The sequence below is a fragment of the Clarias gariepinus genome, chromosome 4, assembly GCF_024256425.1.
Source record: "Clarias gariepinus isolate MV-2021 ecotype Netherlands chromosome 4, CGAR_prim_01v2, whole genome shotgun sequence".
NCBI lineage: Eukaryota > Metazoa > Chordata > Actinopteri > Siluriformes > Clariidae > Clarias > Clarias gariepinus.
Genome location: NC_071103.1, coordinates 40,148,754 through 40,170,880, shown reverse-complemented (window position 1 = coordinate 40,170,880; position 22,127 = coordinate 40,148,754). Strand labels below are relative to the sequence as shown.

Here is a 22,127-nt window from a genome sequence, read left to right as displayed (position 1 = left end):
CATATTAAATGTAATAATTATATATTGTTAGGATATGAATTGCAGGCATATCATACGCACAGACATTAAAACTTTTAATAAAGAATAGAAAACATCCAAACAGAACCAAGCTGGACAGAATAGAAAAGTGAGTTGTGTGACACTACTAAGTAGCATTTGAGTAGTATCAACCCCCTGACATCAGGAGATTCTTTTGGTTCTGCAATCACTCCGCATTCGTCAGGAAATACACCTTTCTAGTTGTATAACTTTCCCCATACACAGCATTCTTTCATTAACTGTACAATGAAGTAAATAATGTAATTATTTATTAAACAACAGAAACATGTCTCTTTCTTTTTAGTGGAGTTGAAACTGATCCCAAAACCAGAACATTCCTTCACTTTCCGCATGCCTGAAACATTTACCGCCGAACCTTGCATCATCTATGGTTGTGATGGTGATGGTGTCACTCTGCCCTGTTACCTCTATCCTAAAAAGAGTGTTATTTCCATGGAGATCAGGTGGTTTAAGGGAACAGACTGTATTTGTTTGTACCAGAATGGGCAGGTGAAAGAAGGGAAGGACTATGAGGGCAGAGTGAGTCTGTTCACCCACGAGCTGGAGGAGGGAAACATGTCTCTGATGCTGAGGAATGTTCAAGAGTCTGATGGTGGAGAGTACAAATGTGAGATGACTCATCGAAAACATAAGATGGAAAACAATGGTGTCTACCTACAAATGTCAGGTAATTATTGCTCAACAACCATGATGAACAACCTTTATGCTGAAGGGGAAAAATTAGCCCAGGGCCCATATTTACTGTCTCAGAATCAAACCAGTAATTCCGCTTAAAGTTACTTTAGGACCAAAAGTAGGACAAAGTAGGACGTAAAAGTTGAAGCTTGTAAAACATATGAAGCTTCCCCCTCTTACTTTTAACGAGGTGTAGGACTGCATCAAGGTAAGCATGTGATGTCACCATTTAAAAAACACTAAGAGCCGTGAATTAGGCTGCATTATAGTGATTGTTGTAGTTTTTACTTATTTTGTAGCTTTAAATGGTGGAAAAGCTAAATAGTGAAATCAGCGGCAGGTGTATGTAAGCTTTATACACACAGACAAAACTTATACAGTAGGTAGACAAGTTGTATTCTACTTTTACCATCGCAGCGCACGGTGACAGCATTTGGGTTTGTGCGTTTGCTGTGCGTTTGGGTGGCGCTATATAACTATAGACTGAGACCTCAGCTCTTAGTTCATTCTCTCCAGGATTAGCAGCTCATCTAGAGCCGCACGTAGTTACAGATAAAATCATGTGAAATACTGTAATTATAAATTGATTTAATTACAATACTAAAATTACAGTACAAATTTAGAATTTAAATTAAATTAAATCTTTTTAGGATCGATTTTAAGCAACGTAAACGTTAACACAGTGAGCCTTTAGATTTTATCAGAGGTGGAAAATAATGAATTACATTTACTCGCATTACTGTAACTGAGTAGTTTTTTTTGTGTACTTTGTCCCCTCCCCCCCCACAGTATATGTCCCCCCCACTGTGCGTATATGTCTCACTTTAGCATTAAATTAGATTCACCTGTGTCTCCCTCGTGTGCTACCCTACCTATACCAGCCGACCCCGTAGCTTCCTGTCCGTCCACCGTTGTCGTTATCTGTGTTTTTGTATACTCAAGAGAATAACGAGTGTTTGCCTGTTCCTCAGCATTAAGTTGACTCAGAAGTCATGGGGCTAGTTAACTTTCCGAAAACCTCACCTGAGGAGTTATCAAGTGACTGTCAAGAACTAACCTGAGATGACCAAAAGACGTAGCTTTAGCGGTTAGCCCTGTGTAGCGTGAATGGTAAACCCAAACGCGGAGTGACACAAATAGGCAGGATAATCACGCTGTTTAGTCTAAGGACTTTCACGATTGGGGAGTAAGGAAAAGACACAATCTAACCCGCGTCCTATAAACACACACTCAGTAAGAAAGCAAAGCCAAGAAAGTGAGTACTCACAGTTTGATGAACGCAACCGAGACGACATCGGGCAACTCAATGACTGGACTGTGCGTTGTACTGTGGATTGTTTACTCCTTTTATACTTCCTGGTTCACGACCGCATTACTTCCGGGTCCTGGTGCCGGTCGCATCTTGAGTGTGCATGACAGTACCCCCCTGTCCAGGACCGGCTCCTGACGGTCCTGGGGTGGAGGATACCCGACGACGGTAGTCTTGAATGAGTTCGGGGTCGAGAATGAACCGGGCCATAATCCAAGACTGTTCCTCCGGGCTGTAGCCTTCCCAATCGACCAGGTACTGGGTGCCTCTGCCCCGAGGGCGTGAATCGAGGATCCGACGCATGGTGTAGGCGGGACCACCGTTGATGATGCGGGGAGAAGGAGATTAAATTAGATTCACCTGTGGGTGGTGGGTGGAACCATTGGAGAGGTGATGAAGGGTTCGAGTTGGGATGTGTGGAATATGGGATGAATCCGGAGCGCCGCAGGCAGCTGAAGCCGGTAGGTGACAGGGTTTATCCTTAGGGTGATGCTGTATGGTCCTATAAAGCGGGGTGAAAGTTTCCTGGATGTGCAGGTGTGCAGATGTAGGTTCTTTGTGGATAACCATACCTTGTCACCTACTTTGTACAAGCGTCCCGGAGGGTGTCGACAGCGGTGTTGAGTAATGTATTAGTGATTGGCCTTCTGGATTGCGAGGTTGGCTTGGTTCCAGAGCCGTCGACACCTATGGACCAACTGTTGGGCTGATGGTACATCAACCTCCGGTTCTTGATGGGCAAACATCGGGGGTTGGAAACCATAGCATACCTCAAGTGGTCTTAGGTTGGTGGCAGATGAGACGTGCAGGTTGTGAGAAAGTTCTGCCCATATGAGGTAGCGGAAGCGCTGGCGATCAGCCACAAAACACCTTAGGTAGCGCTCCAGTTGTTGGTTGGTCTGTTCCGTCTGACCATTAGTCTGGGGATAGTATCCAGATGACAGACTACTAGTGGAATTGATCAGACGGCAGAAGGCCGTCCAGAACCGGGCTGTAAACTGGGGCCCCCTGTTCGAGATGATGTCTTTGGGGAACCCATGCAGGCGGACTACGTGTTCCAGTGTTAGTTCAGCGGCGGTTTTGGCTGATGGGAGTCCAGTGAGGGCCACCAGGTGCACTGCCTTGGAGAACCGGTCAACAATGGTGAGTATGGTGTTTTTCTCTTCGGAAACCGGCAGGCCCGTGATGAAATCCAGGGCGATGTGCGTCCAGGGCCGTCGAGGAACGGAAAGTGGTTGGAGCTCTCCAGGGGATGGTTGATTTATGTCCTTGGCCCTGGCGCACACTGGGCATGCCTGAACGAACTCAGTGACGTCCCTTCTCATGGAGGGCCACCAGAACGCCCGTCTGATGAATGAGAGGGTCCTCCGGGTCCCTTGGTGTCCGGCGACCGATGAGGAGTGGCCCCATTGGAGGACATCCGATCTTACGTTCTGGGGTACGTAGAGTCGTCCAGGCGGCACACCTGCCGGTCCGGTCTCTGCAGCCTGTGCCTGGCGGACCCTTGTCTCCAAGTTCCATTGAATGCAATGATCCGGAACGAGGGGATGACAGGCACGGGATCCGCCCGGGAAGGTCTTTGTCGTACTGCCTTGATAGTGCGTCAGCCTTGGTGTTCTTGGACCCTGGGCGGTATGACAGATGGAAGTCGTACTGTTCAAAAAAGAGGGCCCACCGTGACTGTCGTGGATTGAGCTGCCTTAAGTTCCTGATGGTGATGAGGTTCTGGTGGTCGGTCCAGACGATAAACAGCTCACTAGCGCCCTGGAGCCAGTGACGCCATTCCTCCAAGGCCCACTTTATGACCAGCAGTTCGCGGTCCCCTACCCCGTATCGCTGCTGAGTGGGGTTGAATTTTTTGAAGAAGAAACCACACGGGTGTAGTTTCTGGTCTGGACCTCATTGGGAGAGAACAGCGCCGGCGCCCACATCTGACGCATCCACCTCCACAACGAAAGGTTTGTTGGAGTCTGGGTGGAGAAGGATGGGAGCGGTGGTGAAACGGCGACACAGTTCTTGAAAAGAGGAAATGGCGGCGGGTGTGAGTCGAAACGGGTGACGCGAGGGCCTGGTCAATGCAGTTAATAGTGCTGCAACTGTACTGTATCCCCGGATAAAGCGACGATAGAAATTCGCAAACCCCTGTAACCGTTGAAGCTGTTTGAGGGTCCTGGGTAGGGGCCAGTGACGCACAGCTTCGAACTTCTGTGGATCCATGGCCACACCCTGGGGCGAGATGACAAAATCCACGTTGGGAACGTGGTGGAATGCTTGTGGAAGGCACATTTCTCCAGCTTGCAGTATAGTTGGTGAGCGAGCAATCTCTTAAGAACAGCCTGAACGTGTTGGATGTGTTCCTTGATGTTATGGGAATAGATGAGGATGTTGTCTAGGTAGGCCCAGCATGTTTCTGAGGACGTCATTGATAAACTGTTGAAAGGCCGAGGGTGCGTTGCAGTGTCCGAAGGGTATGACCAGGCTCTCGTAGTGCCCAGTGGGTGTGATGAACGCCGTCTTCCACTCATCGCCCTCTCTGATACACACCAAGTTGTCGGCGCTCCGAAGGTCCAACTTCGTGAAGATGGTGGCACCAGAGAGGGCATCCAGGGCTAAGTTGGTGAGTGGCAGCGGGTGTCGAATTTTTATAGTGATCTTGTTTAGTCCCCGATAGTCGACACACAGGCGACAGTCGCGTCTTGGGTGTGCATGACAGTGACTCTCCTTTGTTTATTTTGATTTATGTTTTGTAAATAAAGAACTTGTGTGTTGACCCTCTGAACACCTTGTGTGTGTCCACTCTTCGTAAGAGATCATGACAGCGTGTATGGTCTTGTGTCATCTTATATTTTGTCAAAATTTGTAGTAGATTTGTAAACTGAAATAAATTAAACTAAATGACAATAAAATAAAACAAAGTCAGGACGTTCTACTGCGTCAGCAGATGTCGATGTCATTTAGCCCCGCTTGTGTTTTTGCGTTATTATAAGAATGGAATGCAGTAGGCTGTTATGATGATCATCATTTTCTTTAATAAATAATGACCCCCATTTCGCTGTACCATTGCTGGCAAAACCTTATGAAATACAAGTGAAACATTAAACGAATTTACAATCACAGTACTAAAATTACAGTACAGATTAAAAATTTTAATTAAATATAGGCATTTCTTATTTGCATTGAATTTAAGCAAAGCATATAGCCAGAAATCAGACTTGGCGTGTGCATCAAAAAAAGTTTTCCAGGTTAATGTGCAAAAACTATATAGTAAAACTATATAAGCTACATAGCCTTTATAAGACTCTACTTTTATTTAAGTGCACTCCCAATCATGAAAAAACGTTATGATTTTGTTAAATAAAGAAAGTAAACAGGGTGCGCTGTTAGTTGTTTTCTATGAACTTGAGCGCGTCAGAAAATGAACCGAAACTCCCTGTATACTCGCCTCACAGACGTGAAAAAATATATACTTATAGAAAGTAAAATGTCTGCTTTTATATAAACTAATGGAAAACAAATTTTAGATTATGTAATTTGTGTGGAAAGTGAATTGTGGGCGCGTCCACTGGTGCAAAGACGACAAGATGACATGATCACCTTCATCACAGCCGAAACCAAAGAAATCACTAATTTATCAATAAATTATTAAAATGGTCAGAGTCAGTCTGCTTTCTGTTTTTCCCGATGCATTCATAATCATTACTCTACTTCTGCCGGTGTGCTCTGGAAAACTTTATGCGTGCGGTTGAGTGCTAATTAGACTATGTAGGAAATTAATGGAGGATCACAATGCTCAACACCCAAAGCCCAAACCTAATTTAAACTAAATTAACAAATATTTGAAGTAGATAACAATAGCCCACGTTTATAAAAGCATTTTTATTTAGACTATAACAAATAATCCTGCATTCATTTTTAGGTGTGCCAGCTGCCACTGTTCGTATTTGGCTCTTTATCGGAGTAAATCATTCAGTAACAAGCCTGTAAAACAGGTACATCTGTATAAATAAATTGTTTAAATGTATGTATCATGAGCTATTGATCAGTGACTTATGTAAACGACTCAGTTTAGATGTACAGTAAGTAAATGCTGCGCTGTTTGGGGGAGGGACGTGCTAATGACTATTTGGTCTGCTGTGCGTGTGTGTGTTTGTGTGTGTGAGAGAGCGGGAGGTGTCAAGAGGTCTTACATACTCATGAAAAGTGAGTGAAACAGAAGCTCTGCTGAAAAAGTTAGGCACATTAGTCACTTTACCCCAAATAAAAGGGGGTGAAATGAATAAACCGAGATGCGTGTTTTTAGCCCCACCCCCATGAGAGAAAAGCGCACCTGCGAGAGGTTGTGCTCGAACCACTCAGCTTCTGCGGATTCTAAAATTGACATGGTTACGGTTTTTTAATCGATGGAATGGAAAAGATGGAAAGTTTCCTCATCATAAAATGCCTTGCATTTACTCAGATCCAAGAGGGTCTTAAAGTGTGGAGAGGTACATTTCAGTTTCTCTGAATGTATAGGTGAGAACAGCGGATTCACACCTGGGGAGAGTGAATTATTTCCATTTGAATGTTGCCTGCCATGGTAAAGCACACACTTAACACTAAAAGAACAACAACCCAAAATTATTAGGAATAATAGGCTCTGATTATACTGCATAAATATTATTTAGTACAACAAAATTCCCCCGCGCTCTGGGAAACTTTATTCGTGCGGCTGAGCACTGATTAGACTACTAAGGAAATTAAAGAGGAGGATCACAATGCCAAATCAAAATCCCGAGCCCAATTAAATTAAATGAACAAATATTGTAAGTAAACAACAATAGCTCATGTTTAGAAAACATTTAGAAATTGCTTCCGAGATATGTTACAGGTGCGGTATAAAAAGCTGCACCACAAGATGTTTTAATAGTTATAAGAGCCCTGATGCAGGGCTTTAGAGAGGGGGCAACGAAATAGGAGTTGTGAGAGTGCTTATGATAGGCACGGGAAGACCTTCCCATTTGAAGATGGCGTGGGATTATTAATTAATAAACTTAAAAGGAAACCAAAAGACATCTGAAAACAAAATAAACAGAGTTACGCCGTCTACGCAAGAACAGACAGGCCTTTGGAAACCGAAACAAAACTTATCCTCCCAGAGGTCTCTGTCTCTTTACTTTCTGCGTGCTTTTCCTTTGTCTTTTTTTTGGCCCTGATACCTGTACCGGTGTTACCTAATGATCACACGAGGTATCAGGACCCTTTATATAAACATGCTGCCAGGTACAGCTCTGATGGCCAGTGTTATGCGCAGAGCACCGGGAGATTTCCTGAAGCTCGAATCTCTGAAAACTCGTGTATATATATATATATATATATATATATATATATATATAAATATATACACATACACATACTACCGTTCAAAAGTTTGGTGTCACTTTCTAACTCCATAATCGTTTCTTATTTTAATTTCTTTCTACACAGCTAATATTGAGATGTGTCTGCTACTTACAGATGTTACTCATGCTCATTACTCACGGTGGCGACATTTGGGTTTGTGCGTTTGCTGGCATCTACCGCTGAGTGGCGCTATATAACTATAGACTGACGACTCGGGCATCAGTTCATTCTCTGCAGGATTAATGAGCCGCGCTCCGTTAGAGCTGCACATAGTAGCGGATAAAATCAAGTGAAACATTGTAAGTAAACGAATTCATAATCACAGTATTAAAATTACAGTACAAATGTAGAATTTAAATTAAATAAACAGCTAAAATGAAGATGATTATTATTCTTTAGATTATTATTATCATCTTCTATTGCTGTTTGGGTTCAGCGTTAAATGGTTATTTGAAACTGAAGCGCCTTGTGTAAATTCATGCCACGAGTCATTTTATCATACAAAGATTATTATGTTATGCTCGGACCACTGACTCCAAAATTGACATTTTTACCATTAAAAATAAAAATGTTTTTACAAGCCATTGAGCTGTTGTTTGTGCTGTCTTTAATAATAACAATAGACAGACAGAAACAAAGTCTGTCTAAACAAAATTAATTGCAGCTGTTTTGCAAAATGTCCCTTTGTGCCACCTGGCGGTAGTTTCACAAATTACTTTGAATTGTGACTGATTTATTTTGGCTGTTGCCGTCATAGACATTTCCCTTGAGTAACCACTGCATGCTCTGTAAAGACTTCAGAATGCCTCTAATATGAGGTGCTGTTAATTGGTCATTTTTCAGGAATTTCTCATTTGCGGCAGAGGTAGGTTTTGGTCTCGCCCTCCTGGGACGGCCTTCATGAGAGCCAGTTTCATTATGGTGCTTGACGGATTTTGCAAATGCACTTGACAATACTGTTCTTGCAAGAACTATTACAGAAAGGCTGACCTCTGTGTCTTAAAATAACAACTAACTGTTGTTTTTCTTGTTGTTACGTAATAATAGGCTCTGATTATACTGCATAAATATTATTTAGTACAACAAAATTCCCCTGCGCTCTGGGAAACTTTATTCGTGCGGCTGAGCACTGATTAGACTACTAAGGAAATTAAAGAGGAGGATCACAATGCCAAATCAAAATCCCGAGCCCAATTAAATTAAATGAACAAATATTGTAAGTAAACAACAATAGCTCATGTTTAGAAAACATTTAGAAATTGCTTCCGAGATATGTTACGGGTGCGGTATAAAAAGCTGCACCACAAGATGTTTTAATAGTTATAAGAGCCCTGATGCAGGGCTTTAGAGAGGGGGCAACGAAATAGGAGTTGTGAGAGTGCTTATGATAGGCACGGGAAGACCTTCCCATTTGAAGATGGCGTGGGATTATTAATTAATAAACTTAAAAGGAAACCAAAAGACATCTGAAAACAAAATAAACAGAGTTACGCCGTCTACGCAAGAACAGACAGGCCTTTGGAAACCGAAACAAAACTTATCCTCCCAGAGGTCTCTGTCTCTTTACTTTCTGCGTGCTTTTCCTTTGTCTTTTTTTTGGCCCTGATACCTGTACCTAATGATCACACGAGGTATCAGGACCCTTTATATAAACATGCTGCCAGGTACAGCTCTGATGGCCAGTGTTATGCGCAGAGCACCGGGAGATTTCCAGTTTCATTATGGTGCTTGACGGATTTTGCAAATGCACTTGACAATACTGTTCTTGCAAGAACTATTACAGAAAGGCTGACCTCTGTGTCTTAAAATAACAACTAACTGTTGTTTTTCTTGTTGTTACGTAATTACCTAATTCCATATGTGTTATTTTATAGTTTTGAAATCCCCAGTATTGTTGTAGAATGTAGAAAATAAATCACTAAACAAAAACAAAGAAATTTGCATGTTCAATTCAATAAAATTTTATTTATATAGCGCTTTTAACAATGGTCATTGTCTCAAAGCAGCTTGAAAAATGTAGGAAAAAAAAAAAAATATATATATATATATATATATATATATATATATATATATATAGTGGAACCTTGGATTACGAGCTTAATTCGTTCCGGAAGTGGGCTCGTATCCCAAAACACTCGTAAACCAAATTTAATTTTCCCATAGGAAATAATGGAAACTTAAATTATTCGTTCTACAGCCCAAAAAAATAAATACATAAATATAATTAATATAAAATATAAAGTAAAAATAAAACAAATTAACCAGTACTTTACCTTAAAAAAATGTAAAATTAAACCCCGACAGATAAGGGTTTTCGTTTGTGCATGCAGAGTGTATGTGTGTAAAATGTGCGCGCGCACACACACACACACACACATTAACGGATAGACCGTTTTTAAAACCATTTAAAAATTAGCAAGGAACATTCCTAGTCACACTCACGTGAGCGCATACTAACAGGATCACTGCTGTAAGTAAAACAACAACAACAACAAAAAACAAATTAAACAGCTCCTCACCTTTGAAAACAATCGCGACAGAGAGAAGTTTGTGTGTTTATTTGGCAACCTGAGAGGAGGGGGGCTGAAGGGGGGCTCGCTCGCGTTTACGGCCCCCTTCTCTCAGGTTGCCAAACAAACACACAAACTCTCTGCCTTACACAGACACACACACGCGCACTTAAAAACACTGCAGGCACTAAGACCCAGCAGGGGAGACGATAGGTCTCGGCTTTACAGCGCCCCTTCTCTCAGGTTGCCAAATAAACACACAAACTCTTCTCTGTCGCGACTGTTTTCAAAGGTGAGGAGCTGTTTAATTTTTGTTGTTGTTGTTGTTTTACTTTACAGTAGTAATCCCGTTAGTATGCACTCACGCGAGTGTGACTAGCGATGTTCCTTGCTAATTTTTAAACGGTTTTAAAAACGGTCTCTCCGTTAATGTGTGTGTGTGTGTGTGTGTGTGTGCGCGCGCACATGCATATCTCACACACACACACACACAGCGCGTGTGTGTTTTCACCCAGCAGGAGAGACGATTACCTACAATTCTGCTGCAAGAGAGAGAAAAACCATTGGCTCACTTGTGATGATGTAACGCTCGTTGTTAAAACAAGAAGCGCATGCGTGAAACATGATACTCGGTGCTCGTTAACTAAGACAATGCTCGTTTTTCAAGTAAAAATTTATTAAAAATTGTTGCTCGTCTTGCAAAACACTCGTAAACCACGTTACTCGTAATCCGAGGTTCCACTGTATATATATATATATATATATATATATATTTTTTGCGTGTACAGTAGTTGATCAATTGGAATGGTTATTACCGTCGCGCTCACCGCCGCGTAAAAACGTCAGCTGCCAAAATAAATCAGTTGCATTTCAAAGTCATTCGTAAAATGGCCGCCAGGTGGCGCAAAGTGACATTTTCGCTCGTTGCCGTAAATACAACAGTGACCGTTATACAGCGTATCTCTGTATCGGTTTATTGTTATTTAAGTTCTGGATTATTTCAGGTACTTTAAACACATTGTTGGGTTGCTTATGTTGGCTCATATGAGATGTAGTTTACAAATAAACACCTGGTTGGGTTATTTTGACCCAACAACTGGTTTATTCATTATTCTTTCCTTTCTCCAAATATCAGCCTGCAGAATGTTTGAAATATTACTGTTTATTGTGTTACAGGTGTAGTTTTAAGAGTTGTTTAGGCAGGAATGCGTGTGTATACAGCTCAAAACCTCCATCAGTTATTAAAGATAGCGGCTATTTAGAAAACATGCCCAGTGATTTCTGAGCTTCAGGAAATCTCCCGGCGCTCTGCGCATAACACCAGCCCAATGTCGGAAAGAATTTATAAACGGTTTCTAAACGTGGGCTTTTGTTTTTTTACTTATAATATTTGTTAATTTAATTTAAATGAGGTTTGGGCTCAGGACTTCGACTCGGCATCGTGATTCTCCTCTTTAATTTACTCCATAGTTTTAATCAGCGCTCAGCCGCATGCATGGAGTTTTCCAGAGCGCACCGGCAGAAGTAGACTAATGATTATGAACGCGTCGGGAAAACAGCAAGCAGACTGACTCTGACCATTTAAAAAAACGTTTGAGTTCATTTTCTGACGCGCTGAAAGTTCACCAAAAACAATACAGAGCAGCGCAGCTTACAACACTTACAAAATCACAACACTTACAAAATCACAACGTTTTTTCGTTATTGTGAGTGCGCTTAAATAAAAGTTGAGTCTTATAAAGGCATGTAGTCTTATATAGTTTTATTATATAGTTTTTGCACATTGATCTGACACAGTTTTTTCAGCCTGTCACGGCGTGCGCCAAAATCAATATCGCTCCTCGCGCACTAGTTAGGCGTCCTCCCCTTCAGACATGCGAAGCAGCGGGACCGCAGAATTACACATGACTGGTGAGCTATCGTTGCTATCGTTGCCCGGGCTTGCACCCCGCGCTATAAAATACTCGGGGTTTGTTGGGCTACAGTGGATTTTACTACGCGCTGTGTATGCAGCGCGCGTGCAACAACGCGGAAGTGCGGCATGCAAGCAGGGCAAATGGAACGCGCCCCAGTAACTTCAAAGGAGCGAGAGGTGGGGGGGGGAGGCGGTCCGGCCATCCGCGGAGAGCAGAGACAGCGCGAGCAGACGGATGGCCATTGCACTCACACCGCGTAGTAAAATCCACTGTAACCCAACAAACCCCAATCATCACCAGCCGTGCCTTATTCCGTCATGTCATGTGGGCATTATAAGCTTTGTATTGAAAACTTCTAACTAAAAAGTGGCAGCTGGCACGCCTTATTTTGTTAATAGTCTAAATAAAAACCCTCCGATTTAATTTCCTATAGTCTAACCAGCGCTCAACCGCACGCATAGTTTTCCCGAGCGCGAGGAAGTTTTTTGTGCTAAATAATGTTTATGCAGTATAAGAATTCCTATTAATCCTGGGTTGTTCTTTTAGTGTCACTATAGTGCTTTACAATCCCAGACAACATTCAAATACAAATGATTCACCCTCCCCAGGTGTGAATCGGCTGTTCTCACCTATTCAGAGGAACTGAAATGCATTTCTTCCCACTTTAAAAACCTCTTGAATCTGAGGCTCTTCTGGAGACTTTCAGTGATTTCAATTTGTGTAATTTTAATCTCCTGGATTCTAGATTCTAAAGTTGACATTGTTACCTTTTTTAATCATTGGAATGGAAGAACTTATTTTCCTTATGATAGCATAAATTGCATTGTTTTTAATCAGTCTATACACAATAATATTATTTATTTATTTTATTTTTTTAACGGGTATGGGGGCTATCTTGGTTCATTAATCTTCGTGCCTGGTTTAGGTTTAGTATTCAGTGCGCATCTGTTATATTACAACTATCATAACACTCAAATACCTTTTATTGGGGGTTAAGTGACTGATGTGCCTAACATTTTTCAGCTGAGCCTTTGTTTCACTGAAATCGACCGCGACACCCCCCTCTCTCACACACACACACACACACACACAGAGCCGACCAAATCATTAGCACCTCCCTCCCCCAGCACCTGAACTGAGTTGTTTGAGTAACATGGGTCGAACCCGTTACAAATCATAACAGTCTACTGCATTTCATTCTTATAATAACGCAAAAACACAAGCGGGGCTGAAAGACCGACATCAGCTGACGCAGTAGAACGTCCTAACACTGTTTTAATTTTATGGTAATTTATTTCAGTTAATAAATCTACTATAAAATTAAAGAACACAAGAAATAAGATGACACAAATCCATACACACTTTTTTTCTAATTACAAGTGATAAAATCAAAAGGCTCACTGCCTCACTGGCTGACACATTTATTGTGCTTAAATTTGATCCTAATAAGATTTGATTTAATTTGAATTTTAGAACAGTGGCAGCTGGAACACCTAAAACAGATGCAGGATTATTTTTTTATAATCTAAATAAAAATGCTTTTTTAAACGTGGGCTATTGTTATTTACATGCAATATTTGTTAATTTAATTTAAATGGGGTTTGGTCTCCGGAATGTTGAGCATCAGGATCCTCTTCTTTACTTTCCTATGTAGAATCAGCGCTTAATCGCACGTATAAAGTTTTGTAAATTTGTTTAATGTTTAATAGTAAATAATGACCCCCGTTGCGCTGTACCACCGCTCGGAAAACCTTATGAAATACAAGTTTAGGACAATTATGATGATCTGCCACGGCGTGCGCGTGTGATGGGTGTACGCCCAAATCTACTATAACTACTCCCTCACTCCGTAGGCTCCCTGAATAGGCACCAAAGGGACGGGGCCGCTTATTTGTGCCGGCTGGCGATAATTAACGTTAATATGATCTCGGGCTTGCTCCGCATTATAAAAGCAAGGCGCGGAGGTTTGTCTGAGGTCTGGGAAGTACGTGATGTAATGGAGAATATGAAAGAAGCATGTCAGTAGGGAGATGTGACGCGGCCAGGCACTTTAAACAAGGACACTAGAGTTCCGCCCTTTGATCTCCGCGCTGAGGACAGCGCGAGAAAGAGCTGCGCGAGCTCCCGCGGCACCTTCACTCCCGCACCGTGCCCGCCCTCGCAGCCCTGCTGCCGAAGAGGAAAAGGCTGCGAGGACGTTTGTGTTAAGTTTTTTTTTACGTCAGCGAGGACTCGCGCCGGCCATCGACAGCGGGAGAAGCGCTGCCTCCGCATGCTCAGTTCTGCCACTCCGCGCACCAACACTTATTGTCAGTTGTGTGCCCGCATGCCAGTGTGGCACAGCCCCCGGAACTGCACATGCACAATCTTTATCCCTTTCTTTCCTTTCTCCCTCCTTCAACACTTTCCTTCCCCATTTTACCTAAATAAATTACCCTTTTCCCGTAAGACCTCGCCTCGTGTCCGTGCTTTATGGTGCCGCCCGTGCAACATGGGTCGAATCCGTTACAGATCATAACAGTCTACTGCATTTCTGCAAAAATCTTTAATTTTTTTTGTGAAGCTGCTTTGGGACAATGACCATTGTTAAAAGCGCTATATAAATAAAATTGAATTGAATTGAATTTCATTCTCATAATAAACGCAAAAACACAAGCGGGGCTGAATGACCAACATTAGCTGACGCAGTAGAACGTCCTGACAATGTTATAATTTTTATGGTCATTTATTTTAGTTAATAAATCTACTATAAATTTAAAGAACACAAGATATAAGACGACACAAAACCCTACACGCGTCTTTTCTAATTACACGTGATAAAATTTAAAGGCTCACTGTGTTAACATTTATTTTGTTTAAATTTGATCCTAATAAGATTTAATTTAATTTAAATTCTACATTTGTATCGTCATTTTAGTTCTGTGATTATAAATTTGTTTTACTACAATGTTTTACTTGATTTTATCCGCTACTACGTGCAGTTCTTAAACTCTGTGTCTCATTAATCCAGCAGAGAATGAACTAAGGCACGAGGCGTCAGCCTGTAGTTATATAGCGCCACTCAACGGTAAAAGCCAGCAAACGCACAAAGCCAAACGGTACCGCCGAGCGCGGCGACGGTAGGACCTACATTCCGATTGATTAACCACTGTATGTGTTAAAAAATGTGTCTAGATAATAATGAGATGAATGAATGAATGAAGAATGAAATGTCTCTGATGAGCAAGCCAAGGGTGATCGCGACAGTGACAAGGAAGAACTCCCTGAGATGGCAATAGGACAAAACCTTGAGAGGAACCAGACTCAATCCGGGAACCCATCCTCATCTGGGTGATAACAGATAGACGTTATATAACATCAGTGCAGCAACAAAGTTGCTTTTTGATCCTTCAGGCGCTGAACAAAAGGGAAGATCAATAATGTTCTACGCTTTTTGTTGGTGTGCGGCATTTTGCGATGATCCCTAAATCATCCGTTGCGCCGTAGAGAATAATGGTGTTTACGCTTTTAAACATGTATAATTTAAGGCGGATGGAGCTTAAAGACAATGTAGAGAGGAAGTATACGTGGGTATCTTACAGTATTTGCGGGTTTATTTACGCAGATATTGAATTTTGAGATGTGAATATCAAACTAATCTTACCGCGGACACAAACCGGGTCAGTAGCGTACTATATGTAGTGAGCATAAAAAGGTAAATGGATACATTTGTTACATGGACCACAAAAAAGCAGGTGATTCATCACCCAAAACCCAGCCGAAAGGAAAATATGATGAAGCCTACTGTATGTTGCACTTGGATTTATGGTGGGGGCAGAGGAGAGACCCGTGTGTGTTTTGTGTCTTAAACCGCTGGCAGCAGACAGCACGAGAACAAAGTAGGAAGACACTTAGAGACAATACACCCCAGTCACGTTAATAAGCCACTCGACTTTTTAAAAAGAAAGCTCTAGATAAGTGACGAAGTAAGCCTGTTATAACAATTGCACGTGTATTTTATCTGTTTTGAACTTGGTGTTATTTGATCTTATTGGTTTAGAAATTAATATTTCAATAAATAGTAAACTTGGCCGTTTTCGTCATCATTTAGTTGACAAGTGGGGCTTAAAAATTCGCCCACCCCCTTAAGTGTACATGTTTGTACATGAATCCCTTCTGGATTTTCAAAATAAATATTATCTCCAGCAATTAACACTTTGTCTACAGGAACGACTAGGTTTGAGAGGAAATCTGAAAATTCACTAAGAAATTCAGAGTACGGCCCTGGAGGTCTGTAAATGACAATTAGTGGAATCGACTGAGCTGACTTAATATTGGTAGCTACACTTGTTATGTATAGAGAACTTCAAATGAATTAAATTTGTGTCCGTGTTTTTGTACAATAGTCAAATTATCATTGTGAATAACTGCGACGCCTCCTCCTCTACCAGTTAACCGAGGCTGGTGTATGTAGCTGTATCCAGGAGGACTAGCTTCATTTGGAGCTACATACTCGTCCTGTTTAATCCAGGTTTCTGTTAAACAGAGTATATCAAACTCCTGATCGGTGATAATTTCATTAACTATAACTGCTTTAGATGCGAGAGATCTAATATTTAACAATCCTAGCTTCAGATCAGAGGTGCCGGCTGCGCATTCAGTGTGATCCGAGTTTGTGGTATCTATGTTAATTAAATTACTAAAACAGACTTTCTGGGTCTTTCTACATTTTTTGCTTAACTCGGGGAACAGACACAGTCTCAATACAGTGAACCCTGAGTGACGACTCTATGCAGCTAGCAGACGGTTGGTTTAATTCAATTCAATTCAATTTTATTTGTATAGCTCTTTTAACTTTTAAAAATTTGTGTCCGTGTTTTTGTACAATAGTCAAATTATCATTGTGAATAACTGCGACGCCTCCTCCTCTACCAGTTATTCTTCAAATGGCAGAAACAAACAACAAACTTCAATGCAAGCAATAAGTTAAAAGCAAATTTGAGTGCCTTTGACCCCAATAACATCTATCAACTTAACCACATGCTGTAAATGAGAATATTGTTGGTTTATGAGCCTGTCTGTAAACACCTTGTGTGGATCAATCATTTTGTAACTTACATGTGAGTCTTGGAAGAGTTCCTTCTTTGGTTCACTAGTCATGTAAAGGAAAGAAGCTGGCCTGGGTAGGTTTTCTTCTAACTTCCGTTGGAGTGTGTGTGTGTGTGTGTGTGTGTGTGTGTGTGTGTGTGTTCGTTATGCAGACGACACCCAACTTGTTCTCTCCTTTCCTCCCTCTGACACTCAGGTTTCCACCCGGATCTCAGCATGTCTGGCAGACATCTCATTTTGGATGGCTGCTTATCAGCTGAAGCTCAATCTCAGTAAAACCGAACTGTTGTTTATCCCTTGTGACTCATCTCCAGGTCAAGACCTTGTGATATCCATGGACAACAACCAAATCACTCCTTCAGCCACCGCCCGCAATCTTGGGGTAACCGTGGACAATCATTTGTCATTTTCCCCACACATCGCTAACCTTACTCGCTCTTGTCGATTTCTTCTTTACAATATCAGAAGAATTCGCCCATTTCTTTCTTCACAGGCTACTCAGGTGCTTGTTTAGTCCCTTGTTATCTCAAGACTGGACTACTGCAACTCACTCCTGGCAGGCCTGCCTCTGTCCACGATTCGTCCTCTGCAACTGATCCACAATGCAGCAGCACGTCTTGTTTTTAACCTCCCCAAGTTCTCCCACACCACCCCACTTCTCCGCTCCCTGCACTGGCTTCCTGTAGCTGCCCGCATCAAATTCAAAACACTGATGCTTGCCTAAAAAGGTAAAAATGGGCCAGCACCCACTTACCTCTCTGCTCTAATCACACCACGCACTGCACCACGTTCCCTCCGATCCTCCGGCACTGCTCGCCTCATCCCACCATCTCTCAGGGATCGAGGGCGGCATTCATCCAGGCTCTTTTCTGTTCTGGCACCTAGGTGGTGGAATGAACTTCCTCTAGATGTCCGTACATCAGCGACTTTGACTATCTTTAAACGACGACTCAAGACTCATCTGTTTCTCCAGTACTTGGACTAACCCCCCCCCCCCCCCCCCGAAAAAAAAAAAAAAACCTCTTCTTAGTTGTGTTGGACTAATGGCACTTAGTTATTAACCTAGTTAACCCAGTGTAAGTATGTATCCAATTATTTAAACATTAAAGCACTTTTTGTAAGTCGCTCTGGATAAGAGCGTCTGCCAAATGCCTAAATGTAAATGTAAATGTGTGTGTGTGTGTGTGTCGCAAAAGAGCAGTGTTTCAGTGTGTGTGTGTGTGTGTGCGTGTGTGTGAAAGTCGTCCCACTCTGTGTAAGAAGAGAGAGGAGAAAAAGTAACATTCCTCCTCTTATCTTACTTTAGCTTCACACACACATTTACACATACGCAGTGCATGCACGCACACTAACAGAAAAACACTTATTTGTCGGGATTTATCTTTTTTTTTTTCACAGGTAATTGCAGATTAAGTTTTTTTTTTCCTTATACTTTGTATGAATTATTTTTAGATATTTATATTTTTGGGTTGTGGAACAAATAATCTGAGTTTTTATTATTTCTTATGTGGGAAATTTGCCTTGATATACAAGTGTTGCAGTCCAAGGTTCCTCTGTATATTAATGTATAAATCCATGACAAATTTGTAGCTTAATTTTAGCATTTGTTAGTCTGTGGCTCTCTATATGTTTCCCTGAATAGAAAACAAACTAATGCAACAAACAAAGCAAATCTTTTTACAATTTTTCCTAAAAAACTGTTGTTACTTAATATTTATTCAATACACTTTCATCTTATATCAACATACCAGTTGCTAACAGAACACTTGCTTTCATATATTTAATGTACTACATTAGTATGTATATCAGTTAATGTAATATGTAGAAATGAGTGTTACCTTAAGACCTTTGCACAGTATTGTACACTCTAAAAAAATGATTCTGTGGCCTTGTAAATTTCACAGTTATAAAAAAGTTATGTTACCTTAATAAAATCTCTAAAAGTCACATACATGATTGTTTGAGTTAGACAAATCAAAATAAATGCCTAAAAAAACAATTATTCATTTTGTCCTAAATTTACACTATAATTTAAGTTTACTTCACTAGTAAAAATCAGTATTTGACTAACTGAATTATATTTTTAACATGCACTTAATATTTTTTGATACATTTCAATCAAAATATCTGTTAATGGAGTAATTGTACTGATTAGTTTCAAGAACTACAATTATAAATTATTCCAACTCAATATTCTTTATTTTTAACAACAAAAACTTAAATAATTGAGTAAATTGCCAGTTGCAAGTGCTCATGGGAAGTCTGGTGTAACATCAGAGACAAGAAGGCTGTGAGGATGTGAGAATGGACATGAAGCACCTGGAACATTCTGGAACACTCCTTACAAATCCTGGTGAGTAAACAGCTAACACAAGTTACTGTAATAATGACTCTGTCTGCCTGCACACACAACTTTATAGGGTGTGAGTTACTGTTCTGAATCCTGTCACAGCCGAGCTCCAGAGCTAACGATAGCTAGCAACAGGCCAGTCCTGGGGTTCAGTGTGATTTACTGTAGCTTGTTTGTTCCAACCACCAAACTGCTCAGCTAAAGCGGCGTTAATACAGACACTTAAACTCTGGCGTAAAAGGAGAGATTTAACACCGAGCAGCAGCGCGTGCATGTCCGGGTTTTTTCCGGGTTTCTCGGTGTAAACGGCGGCGGTTGGGCCGCAATATTTGAATTTCTCCCGCCAAATGCGGTGATTTTGTGCAGCCTACCGCCACTGTGGAGAGGATATAAAACTAGCATGTTCAAATTTTACAAACATGTAATTAACGCATTTGTACCGGTCCACCTCACACACTGAACCGCGAGTCTGCTCGGTCACTCCGACACTTTAAGGAAAAAACTCAGAACAAATCCGGTTTAAACAGCAGAAATGAGGTGCAGTGTCCGGACTTTGGTACTGTTTTATCCGTTACTGTATATGAGTATTTTTAACGTGATTAAACACTGAGCACACAGCGGCAGATGTTATAAAATAAATGTGCTAAGTACTGTACTAGTAACTAAAGCTATGAAATATAAAGATTTTGTGAAAATACAACATTTCTCTCAGAATTAGAATTGGTAGTAATATGAAATTTAAATATTGAAGTGAAACATTATGTATGTTCTGATATGTAAGTAAAAGAACCTAAAACTGATTGATTGTGTGTGTTTGTGTGAAACATGTTATATATTTTCTATATCTCTTTCACAGCACCAACACCACTAATGAAGAGAAGTTGAATGGAGATAAAACAGAAGGTAAATGTCAAGTTTTTAAATGTTACAGAAGTATTAAATGTGTAACCATTGAATCAAAGATAGAAATAGACTATTAGTCCAAAAAGTATGTATTTGAATGGAAGTACTATTTTACCAGTCTGGTAGACTTTATATTAACAGTCACACTTGTACTTACTTGTATACTATTGTTCCCTTTTTCAGGTGCCAGCATTATGGGATGGCGGTGTAAGCTCTGCACATTTGTCGTATCATCAAAAGGAATTTCGATCATTACCGAGTGAAGCATGGTACTGTTAGTCATGGATATTTTGTGTCCTGTCTTCATTTAGACTGTCATTGCTTCTTTAAGACCTGAGAAGGTCTGCACACACATTTGTATGGATCCCACAGTTTGCAGGAAACTGAAGTGAAGGTGTGCAATCTTTCAGATGTAAAATGTGACTCATTAGATTCTAATACAAAAGTCTACTTTCCATGTGTTAACTGTATAATACTTGTGGCAGGATTATTGTTTCTAAGACTGTTTACTAATAAGATAAATTCAGCTCTTTGTTTATGATCTTGTTACATGTCATTTGCAAAGTAAACCAGGTTGAGTTTAGACTTCATGTCTTGTCAAATTTGGCGAATAAATGTTTAATTAAAATGAAAATGTGTGTATTGTTTCTTTCATTCAGTTAAAATATTTAGTAAATGTAGCACATTTGTTTATTAAATAATAGTATAATTTTCAGTATCTTCTACCTTCCATTTCAATTATATCTACTCAATTATTTTACTTATTTTCACTTTTCATTAACTTCTAATTTTCATTACATTTACTCAATTTTGTACATCATTGTACTAAATATAGTTATTCAGGTCTACTTAATTTTTTTACTGACTTGTACTCAATTCATGAAGTATATTTTACATGATTTTTATATTTTTTTATATTTACTCAATATTTTTAAGTGTAAAAATGTTTCACCAAAAAAATTTAGTACAGCACAGTTTTATTTTTTAGAGTGTATACAGTATGTGTGTGTGAAACATTGGAACTGAAACACTGACTGCCGCCCAGGACTACTCACCTAACGTCAAAATAACTAACTGTCCTTTCAGCTACAATCAATAATCTATAGTAACTGTAGTTGGGTAAACTGTGGTTTGTTTTTTTTAATGTGATACATCTGGTCTTTCTCTTAGAATTCAAGCTGGTTCACAGAACTGAGGATGTCGGAAAGCCCACTGGATCTAATAATGAACCTCATTTGGTAGAGGTGACAGCGGGTGATGATGTCACTCTGCCCTATTATATCTCTCCTAAAATGAGTGCTGTTGCCATGGAAATCAGGTGGTTTAAAGGGACAGACAATATCTGTCTGTACCAAAACAGGCAAGTGAAAGTGGGGAAGGGCTACTATGGCAGAGTGAGCGTGTTCACCAACGAGCTGGAGGAAGGAAACGTGTCTCTGGAGTTAAGGAATGTTCAGATGCCTAGAGATTTCGGACTGTACAAGTGTGAAGTCATGTCTGGAGATAAAAAAGTGAAACATCAAGCATCAGTTTACCCCATAATAATAAAAGGTAAGGCCCAAGGGCATTTTAGCTATTTAAAAGATCAGGGGCTAAGTCAAATTTGCAGTTGTAGCTACCTTTAAAAAATTACCTATATTATAAATATAATACTTGACCCATACACCGTATGAGCATATTTACAATCTTAAAGTAGCCCTGCTGTCATTTCTAGGACCCCCTTCCACTTCTCACCCTCAGTCAGTTTGCCTGTGTACACTTGCATGTTCCAGGTATAACATGTCTTTACATTACATGCTGCTTATTTCCTTATACCATACTCGATGGTTTGTTTGGCATACACTACTTAAATGGGAACCGTCCCCTAAGAACGATGAGGTGCTTATCAACAGGACCTGGTTTGTAAATAGCAAGCGCTCCACCCACCTCTGCCAAAC

The 22,127-nt window shown here is 40.7% G+C and overlaps 2 protein-coding genes and 1 long non-coding RNA gene across 3 annotated transcripts in view; 2 read left to right on the top strand and 1 right to left on the bottom strand.

The window, feature by feature from the left end:
- Positions 1-22,127, bottom strand: part of ift140 (intraflagellar transport 140 homolog (Chlamydomonas)) — a 133,529-nt gene that overhangs the window by 99,725 nt on the left and 11,677 nt on the right. The window lies entirely within an intron of this gene.
- Positions 352-21,842, top strand: LOC128520722 (butyrophilin-like protein 2). The gene is made up of 2 exons (XM_053495089.1): positions 352-727; positions 21,361-21,842. Exons 1-2 carry the CDS (start codon positions 391-393, stop codon positions 21,813-21,815), a joined length of 792 nt encoding a protein of 263 aa, XP_053351064.1. The 5' UTR covers positions 352-390; the 3' UTR covers positions 21,816-21,842.
- LOC128520726 (uncharacterized) lies at positions 18,969-20,670 on the top strand. Its single transcript, XR_008357949.1, has 3 exons — positions 18,969-19,290; positions 20,144-20,190; positions 20,374-20,670. It is a non-coding gene; the product is annotated as an uncharacterized LOC128520726 (long non-coding RNA).